This window comes from Hyperoodon ampullatus (assembly GCF_949752795.1).
Source record: "Hyperoodon ampullatus genome assembly, chromosome: 9".
Lineage (NCBI taxonomy): Eukaryota > Metazoa > Chordata > Mammalia > Artiodactyla > Ziphiidae > Hyperoodon > Hyperoodon ampullatus.
In genome coordinates, this window is record NC_136922.1 from 22,049,936 (window position 1) to 22,059,956 (window position 10,021).

At 53.1% G+C, this 10,021-nt stretch overlaps 1 protein-coding gene across 23 annotated transcripts in view; it reads right to left on the reverse strand.

The window, feature by feature from the left end:
* The window catches only part of CAMK2B (calcium/calmodulin dependent protein kinase II beta), a gene marked incomplete at both ends in the record, with an annotated part of 92,395 nt that extends 82,948 nt beyond the window's left edge, over positions 1 to 9,447 (reverse strand). For all 23 annotated transcript variants that reach the window (XM_079711270.1, XM_079711263.1, XM_079711261.1 and 20 more), the window contains one exon: positions 9,383 to 9,447. In XM_079711270.1, the coding sequence (XP_079567396.1) occupies positions 9,383 to 9,447 (65 nt within the window). The remainder of the gene's footprint in view (positions 1 to 9,382) is intronic.
* Between the last annotated feature and the right edge of the window lie 574 nt (positions 9,448 to 10,021).

The following is a 10,021-nucleotide window of genomic DNA, read 5'->3' on the forward strand; positions in this document are numbered from 1 at the left end:
CTTTGTTCTTTTTCAAGATCGTCTGGCTCTTCTGGGTCTCTTGCATTTCCATATGAATTTTATTTTTATTTATTTTTTTAAAAGGCAGCTGAGGGACTTCCCTGGTAGTCCAGTCGGTAAGACTCCACACTCCCAATGCAGGGGGCCCAGGTTTGATCCCTGGTCAAGGAACTAGAGGCCCGCATGCTGTAACTAAAAGATCCCACATGCCACAACTAAGACCCGGTGCAGCCTAAATAAATAAATAAAGGCAGCTGAAATTTTGATAGGTATTACACTGAACCTGTAGATCAACTTGGAGTGTACTGCCATTTTAACAATATTAAGTCTTAAGATCCATGAACATGTCTTTCCATTTATCTCAATCTTCTTTAATTTTTTTCAACAGTAGTCTGTAGTTTTTAACATTCAACTCTTGTATTACCTTTTGTTAATTTCTTACTATGTATTTTATTCTTTAGACTATTGTATGAAATTGCTTTTCCTAACTTTATTTTGGGATTGAGCATTGCTAGTATAATGAAATATAATGGAGTTTTGTATCTTGATCTTGTATCTTGCAATTCTGCTAAATTCATTTTTTAGTTCTAACAGCTTTTTCAGGGATTCCTTAGGATATTCTCTATACAAGATCATGATATCTGTAAATAGAGGTAGTTTTACCTATTCCTCTCCTATCTGGGTGCCTTTTATTTCTTTTTCTTGCCTAAGTGTCCTGGCTAGAACCTCCTGTATAATGTTGAATAGAAGTGGAGAGAGCTGACATACTTGATTGTTCCTGGTCTTAGGGAGAAAGCATTCAGTTTTTCGCCATTAAATATGTTAGCTGTGGGGTTTTCATAGAGGCACTTTATCAAGTTGAGGAAGTTCCTTTCTAATCCTAGTCTGTTGAGTGTTTCTAGCAGCAAAGAGTATTAGATTTTGTCAAATGCTTTGTCTGTATCTATTGAAATGATCATATAGTTTCTTTGTTTCTTCTGTTAATATGGCATATCATGTTGACTGAATTTTGTGTCTTGAAACAACTTTTTATTCCTGGGATAAATCTTACCTGCTCATAACGATCCCTTTTTATATGCTGCTAGTTTTGTTCTGCTAGTATTTTGTTGAGGATGTTGCATCTATATTCATAAGGAATATTGGTCTGTAGTTTTCTTAAGATGTCTTTGTCTGGTTTTGGTATCAGGGTAGTTCTTGGCTTCACAGAATGAGTTGGGAATTCCCTCCTCTTCTATTTTTTATAAAAGTTTTTGAAGGACTGGTATTAATTCTTCTTTAAATGTTTGATAGACTTTACCAGTGAAGTTATCTGGGCCTGAGAGACTTTTCTTTGTAGGACATTTTAAAACTTTTAATTTATTAATTAATCTCTTTAGTTGTTATAAGTCTATTCAGATTTTCTATTTCTTCTTGAGTCAATTTCAGTTGTTTGTGTCTTTCTAAGAATTGGTCTGTTTCACCTAGGTTATCTCTAACTTGGCACACAATTGTTCACAGAATTCCCTTATCGTCTTTTATTTCTATAAGATTAGTTGTAATGTCCCCTTTCATTCCTGATTTTAGCAATTTGAGGCTTCTCTCCTTTTCCTTGGCCTGACCACCCTTTTTATAACTACAACCTTCCTAACTGGCACTCGTAAGTTTCCTTAATTATTCCCAGAGCAGAAGTACTAATCACCTAAGAACCTGATCATATAATTTGTTTAATGTTTATCACCTGCCTCTCCCACCAGTATAAGCTCCATGAGGGCAGGCACCCTCAATTTTGTTCACTAACTGTTTCCTAAGCACCTAGAAAATGACTGGCAAATGACCAGTGTGCAGGCAGACTTGCTGAATGTGTGAAAAGCAAAAGAAACCAGAGAACTTGCAAACAGTAATAATAATAATAGAAATGACCTTGAAACTCTAGTTGTGTGCTGTCCAATACAGTAACCACTGCCTACGTGCAGCCCCAAGAACCTGAAACGTGGCTGGTCCTCACTGAGATGTGCCGTATGTGTAAAACGCACAACAGATTTCAAAAACATGACACCTTTTAAAATATAAAATAGCTGAACAATAATTTTTGCATTGATTACTTGTTGAAATAATATTTTGGATAAACTGACTTAAATACATACACTATTAAAGTTCTTTTCACCCGTTTCTTTGTTTAGTTTTTTTGTAAGTACTAGAAAAGTTTGAATTGCACTTGTGCCTGACATTTGTGGATCAAGTTTTGTTTCTTCTGGACAGGCCTGCTCCAGGTGACTTGGATAGGGTCAGGGGGTAATTTCGTCGAGTGTTCAAAAGAAGGAAGGCAAATTCCAAACGTGTGGTCAGGTGAGCCTCTCACAGAGCCCAGAGAGGGAGCAGGCATGGGGGCCTGGCCTGGGGCACAGAGGCCCCTGCAGGATCTGTGTCTGCGCTGCCCGCTGGATCACCATCGTCCTCCTCGTGTCTGATACAGCTGGTCTGAGGTGGGGTCTGCCAGGTGCAGCCAGGGGCTGGGATTCACCGCCCAGATCGCCTTCTTCAGAAGGTGCAGCTCCTAACTAGACCGGAGTTCTTCACCCAGAAACCCCTTAACAGACAGCCTGGATCGAACCAACGGCTTTGAAAATCAGGCTGCACCTCAATGTACAAGAACAAAAGCCACGTGAAGAACTTTATTCAGAGACGAGCAGAACGCTGCAAACCCTTTGGCATCAAGCTCCGTGGCCAGCACCTAAGTCATGCCACCCTTCATCAGATGACAAGACAGATGGCCACTCAGGCCGGGCATCTCCAAGGACCTCTGAGACCACCAGCACCTTCTGCCCCCAGCCACCTACAAGGCTCCCATCTTTTAGAGGGTGACACGAAGCCACTCTGTTGGGCACCTACTGTGCGCTGGGCATGGTTCTAAGCCCTGGACTTCAGCGTGGGCTGAGTGACAGGAAGGCAGGGGCTGCCCCTTGGCTCCTTGCTGCAAACGGGCACCAACTAGGATGTGCCCGACGCCATGGCGTCCTGTTACATCCGAGGACAGGACACGCTTCCCGTTTCGTGGTAACGGTCGCAGCATCTCTTCCCCCCAGTGCCCACTGGCTGCTCATAAGGCGGGGAAAGGTGGTAGTTCTCAAATTAGGCCCGTAGAACAGCGTGGGTTATGCATCCTCCAAAAAAATGTTCTTAAATCTATGCCCGGCTATTGCCAATCTGTTCCAGAATTCAACAAATGCTTGTATCTGGCTTAACAAAGAATCATAACTTCAGTTATTTTAAGATCATTATGTCAATGCAAAAAGAACTATGTCCACCAGGAATTGCGGCCACTGAACGAGCTGGTGACCCTCTAACCTAGGAGACAAAGGCCACCAGAAAGTTAGGCACCTCGGAGCACCACGAGGATGTTTTCATTTTAAATAGGTTTTAAATAGATTCAGATCCTTATATGAATAAAATATACATTTCTATGTAACATGCCAATATGATAATTTTTGGAAAATCAAGTTATACATAATGCATTTTTATGTTTCTACACTAACAAAGTGACTTGCAGCTGTGAAAGATGCTTTAAAAATAACCAAATCAGATTCCATTTTGAGGGGAGGGAGAGAGAGGGAATTAAACATTTCGAAAATATATTTGAAATCTCCAGAAAGGCCACGTCTCTTGTCTTGGACCAGGTGGCCACAGAGAGCAGTGGGAAGAACAAGATGTTTCCAAGTAGCAGACGCCGTTCATGTCACCTCCCCTTGGTCTTTCTTTTTCTTTTTTTTTCCCCCCTTGGTCTTTCTTATTAAAGCATTTGGTAAATTCCAGGCAGCTCAGTATAGGCTCTCTAAGGGAACCATCTCTGCTAGAATTTTGTTTTAAGTAGAAGAAAGAAAACCCGACATGGCATCTCTCTCCCCTAGGCTCTTGGGGGATCCCCCAAATTTAAAAAAAAAAAGGAGAGGAATACGTTCTTGGCTTCTTTTTGAACAAGACCCCTGCGTCCCACACCCGGGCCCCACCAAGAACAAAAGTGTTCCTTCATCCACTACGATCATGCATTCCTGATAACCCTGGGAGCCCCAATTTCAAACACAGCATCCTCTCTTCCTTCAGTCATGCTTGTCAGAGAAGGGGGCCCCATTTTTGGTTTTAAAAATATGGCCACCACATATACACCCATCTCTGCTTCTAAGAGAACTGGCAGGCACTTAGCTGTAAGAAAAGTCCCTCTGACATGGAGAGATCATCATGAAAAAGTGTTAGAGGCAAATCAATTGCAGAATCACATATATGGCGACTGCATCCATGTTTTTAAAACCATACATATGTGTGACGTGTATATGTGTGAGTATACATACCTGTGTCTATATACACACACATATATCCTTATACTGACATTAAAATAGACAGGCCCGGTTCCTCTGGGGGATGAGGAAACTTGAGTGTGGAAGAGTCACATTTACTGCACATACTTATGTATTGGTTTTTCTTTATAAGATACTATCCTTGTTGTCTGTTTAATCAATAAAATAAAATTTCAAGCCTTGCCGGCCTCAAATGGGGGCAGTGTTGGTTGTCACAGAGGGAAGACCAAAGGAAATGACGTTTTTACAAAAAGGAACCGTAGGGCAGTGCCTTTGTGCTGGAAAAGCACAAAGAAGGCTTGGTGAGCAGCCTGCTAAGGACAGGTGAGGCCCTGAGGAGCCCAGGGTCAGAGGAGACCACAAGCGGGCCATGAGTCGGCCAGTGGAATAACAGTATTTTAAAAACACAGAATGGAGTGGGGTCATGAGCTTCTGAGAGAAGCAGAAGATGGATTCCAGAGTCAACTGCCTGGATTCAAACCTTGGCCCCGTGTGGAGCTTCTCTGAGCTTCAGGCACCTCTTCTGCAAACTGGGAGTGATCACGGTACCTATTCCACAGATCAAGCAGCTTAATGTAATAAGCACCATTTAACTGTTACCAGCAGAGAAAGAGTGCAAGTCGCAAGCGCAAGATATATTCTTAGCTCTCAGCAAAGTAGGTTATGGTATAAAAATACCGTTCAATAGTAACTAAACTAGCCTCACCTTCATGTGCATCTCACAGCAGCCTCAACATGTGCGACTTCTTCTCTAAATACCCTACATTAGGCATCCAGACTCCAGCGCTAGGGGCCAGCCTAGGAGACAGAGGCCACCGGGTTCACTCACTCCTTCCTCACACGTGCAGGAGACCTCACTGTGGGCCTGCCCCCACCTTGGTGTCAGATGGTGCCAAGTGACAGGGGAAGACAGAAGTGGGGAGAGGTTGAGTGGGGCAGGAGGCGGGAAGGGGGCACGGGGGCCTCGCTGAGCAGCCAGGGGGATGACCTGTGTGGCCATCAGAGGAGGAGGGAACAGCACTGGCAAAGGCCCTGGGGCAGGAAGCACCCAATGTGCCCGAGAGCGGAGAAAGCAAACATGGTGATTCCTCCCCCACCTGAGTCCTGTCTTTCCTGGCAACCAGGCTTCGGAGCTCAGGAGGCTCACAGTCGATTTGCTCTGAATTTCCTGAGTTTATCTATTAACTACTTAGCAGACCGCTTGCTAGTTGAGAGGACGCCGAGAAAGCCAACGGCGATCCTCCCAGCGAGGGGTCACACCCCAGGACAGGACCTGCTCTCCCCCGACTGGGGCACGCTGGATGGAGCCAAGGACATACCAAGGTCAGCTCGGGGCCTAGCTGAGGATCGGGAGAAGCTGGGAGGGACAGGGGTGCCCTGGGCTGGAGGTGGGGGCCTTCCCGGCTGCCAGGGCAGGTTGCCCACCCACCCTGAGCTGCAGTTCTATGCCTATAAAATGGGGGAGAGAGGGGAGCGGGGATTCCCCGGCAACTCGAATCAAATAAAATCAAATGTTCGACGTGATGCACCCCTTAGGGGTTGTTACAACCTTCCCCCAAGGGAAGGGGTCCATGAACCCCTGAATTATATCCAAAGCCGTGTGGGAGATGCTTTCTCCCCGGGGGGAACCACTCATATTTTAAAGGGGATGACTCCCCACAGTGGAAGCTTTGGGGGCCTGAACACAAAATGCAAGACTGCTTCCTATCCAACAAACAGCCCAACAAATCAGGTTGGCACCTAGCCCGGGGAGGGGGCCGGAGGGAGGGGGCCCAGGGCAGCCGCAGAGAACACCCGGACCCCCGCTGGCAACCCCACCACGGGGGACAAACCCTAGAGAAACCCTCACACCTGCGCGCCAGCAAACCCGCTGCGGGAGTGGAAGAGAGAAACACTGGGAACACCGAGACTGCCATGGGGAAGGGAGCGTGACGTACTACAGATACTACGGTCACTACACACAAGCAGCAGCGAAAGGTCAGAATGTGTCCCTATGCACAGACGCCCAGAAGACTAAGCTGAGTGAAAAAGCAAGTTCCCAAATTTTTATGTCAAGTTTAAAGAAAACACACCAAAGAATCCTATATATTAGTTGGGATCCTTCTATCTGTGCGTAAATGAAGCAGAAAGAGTCTGGCAGGATAAATTCCAAATGCATGACAGTCGGTTTGGAGGAGAATGGTTACTTAACATTTCTTTGTAACGCTTTACTTCTTACAATTTAAAATAAAGGACTTAAGGCCAAAACGACAAAAGAGGAACAGTTTCCAATTCCGGGTAGAAGAGACACAAGTGTTTGTTTTATTACTCCTGTTAGTTTTTTTCCATTAAAAAAAATCTACCCAATATGGAAACATTTTAAACCATGTTGCTGGCCGGTCCGTGTTGGGCCGAGGGCTTCACCGCCCTGACCTGTGACTGTCCGGGGCTCAAGGTGACTCTTGACCCAGGACTTAGGCCTCCAGGCTGGTGTCGGGGAGCCCTGCCCTGGCTGGGCAAGGAAGGGCAGAGCCCCAGAAAAGAGTTTCTCCTGGCCCTCAGACCCGATGCCCGGGTCCCCAGGGAACGATCCCGCGCAGAGACAGCAGTGGCGAGGGTGGGACAGGTGGAGAAGGGGACAGGGCAGGGAAGGGAGAGGCCAGTGACCACGTCACGAGAGCAGCTGTGGGCCTGTGGCCCGGCCCTTCCCGGGCAGGGAGTTTAGTGTTGCCTGACTGGTGCCAGGGGCTGCAGCTTTAAATAAACTTGGACGCATCCACCTGGGCCGGGAAGCAACACCAACTGTGCCTCAGGCCGGCCAGGCGCTGTCAACAACCACCGACATGGCCACTGCGGACCTCAGCCCCGGGCGGAGACGCTGGCCTGAGTGCCCGACCCTCCCTCCTGACCACCTGCCCCGCTGCAGCTCACCCTGCACTGGCCCAGCCTCCTCACCCGCCCCGGGACGCCCCAGCAGGGCTGTGACAGGCCCCTGGGCATCTCGCACTGGGCCTGGTGCCTGGGGGCCCCGCCAAGGGGTGCTGGGCTGGCCCAGCTGGTGGGATGTCTTCCCCTCCTCTCCCAGGCCCCTGGGCCCCCTCGACAGCTAGGCTTCCTCACCCACTCCCACCCCAGGTCCCCAGCTCCCTTCCCGAGGAGCCTGGCCTCCACTGCAGGGTCCGCCACCCCTCCCGGCCTCCCCGAGGGCAGCCCCAAGGACCTCCATCCCCCAGTGTGGGTGTGGACGGCAGCGACGAGAATAACCAGTCGCTGCTGCTGGAACCGGAGGCCCGAGGTTGGTCTGACCACCCTACAGGGCCGCTGGCCCAGGGAGGTTCACAGAAAAGTGAAGGAGAGGTCAGCAGAGCCAGCTTCAGGTTGAGGAGACGGGGTGGACGGGAAGAGGCCTTTCTGCCAAAGGGCCCGGGGGCGCCTGATGGGAGGGCCTGGGCACAGGCAGAGAAACGACAAGAAGGTCCCCTAGAACGGGGTAACCTTCCCCCCACTGCCGCCCTCTGACTCGGACAACCACCTGCTCCCACCCGAGGACCACCAGCCCGTCGCCCTGTCCTCACAGGCCTGCTCCGAGACATGCCCCGGAAGCCTCCTCAGGGCCTCCGGGATGCACACAGTTCGTGTGCTGGATCTCTTCTCTGCTCTCCAGGTCCCCCTGCCTTGGGGACAGGCACTTAACCAGCCCCTACCTGAGGGAAGGGAATTTTGGGGTCCCCAAGGCCCAGCCTTGCCCGCACCCTGCCACGGGCTTTCTCCACTCCACCCCACTCCCTCAGCACCCCCCAGGCCTAACTGGCATCGTCCCCCACGTGCAGGGAGGATTGGGGAATTCACACACCCCCGCACTCCTCCCAGCTCGCGCCCACAATTATCAGTGATCAGCATCCCTCGCCAACACAAGGTATCACCACAGACGTTTCTTAATAAAAGGAAAAAAAAAAAAAAAAGATCTGCCGCTGGATGCGTAAGAGGGAACCTCGCCAGAGCCACTTCCACGGGGTGGGCTGGAGGAGGACGGGGCTCTGGCCGCGCCGGGCTGGAGCCAGGGCTTCAGGAGTTCTGGAGCCGGACGTAGAGACGCCAGGTGCAGCCCCCCTGATGCACAGAGTGGAGACCCGCAGGCCAGAGAGGAGCCGCCGACCTGCTTCGGGGTAAAGCCCGGCGGCAGAGGCAGGTCTAGGGCCCTACACGGCTCCTGCTGGCGAGCAAAGCCCAGGAGCCACCTGTTCCCCGGTGAGGCCCTACCTGAAACGAGCTTTCAAAGTCCCTCCCGTCACCTCCCCGCAAACAACTCTCCAGAATCCAGCCCCCACCTGCCTCCATGACCCTGAAGCCCATCAGGCTCCCACCTCACCCCCACATCTTCACCCCGGTGACCTGATCCAAGCTCCCTGACCTCAGCCCCCAGCTCTCCAGACTCCTCTTTCCAGAAGGATCTGGGGGAAAATCCTCCAGAACCCCGATTCCCCTGGGCACCCACAGCAGAGGCTGTTCCCACGCGGCGCGGAGCGCAGCTGGCACCCCCCGCGCGGATGGAGCCACGCGGAGAAGCAGGCGCAGAGCAAGTCCCGCCGCCCCCGCGCCCAGCCGCTTGTTGGGGGTGGGGACAGCGCGGCTCGCGCCGGGGACGACCCTCCCGGCTAGGTCCGCCCCCTCCCCCGCGCTCCAGGCCCCGCGGCCGCCCCCGCGCGCCGCTCCTCTCAGACCTCCGGCCGCCAAATGCGTCACGTCTGCCGGGCGCTCCGGGGACACCTGCTGCCGCCCCCGCTGCGCCGAGCCCCGCGCCTCGAGCCGGGGCCTCCGGCCGGGCGGTCGCGTTGGACAGGGCCCGGCAGGGCCGCGCGCGCCGAGGTCCGGCGGCTGGGCCCCGGGGGCCCGAGGGTCGGGGCCGCGCGGGGCCGTGAGCTCCGGGCTCGGAGCCGGGAGGAGCCGGGGTCGCGCGGGGCCGCAGTGCACCCGGAACCGGCGGCGCAGAGGATCTGGGTCTCCAGGGTCCCGGCCCTCGGAGCGCGGCGCCCTCCGGGGTCCCCGGCCCGGCCCGCACGCGCCGCGGCTCTTACTTGCCAATATCCTCGTAGAGCTGGTACTCGTCGGTGAAGCGGGTGCAAGTCACCGTGGTAGCCATGGCGGCGACGGACGGGCTTGGCGTGCGCTCTGCTGCGCTCGGGCGGCGGCGACTCCGGCTCCCGCTCGCGGGCACGGCGGCGACACGGGAGCGGGCGCGGGCGACACCTCGGCTCGCGGCGCCGAGCGGGGGCCGGGCTGGGCTGCGCCGGGAGGCGAGCGCACGCGAGATCTGCGCGCTCCGTGCTCGCCAGGAGCGCGCCGCACACCTACGCGCGGGGAGCGCGGGCGACGCTGTCAGCGCCGCCGCCGCGCCCGCCCCGCCCGCCGCCCCCTGCACGCTCCCCGCGCCCGCAATCGCGCCCTACACTCGCACCCGCACACGCACCTGAGCCCTGCACCTACAGCAGCGCCCGCGCCCTGCACACGCTCTCGCACCCACTCCTGCTCCCAGAATTCGCACCCGCGCCCCGGCCCTGCACATGCTGCGCTGGCACCAGCACCCGCGGCCATGCGCCTGGGGCCAAGCACACAGGGAACCGCTGGCTCCCTGAGCCTGCTTCTCCGCTGCCTCCTGGCGACTCCCTGCACGCCACACACACACACACACACACACACGCACACACACACACACG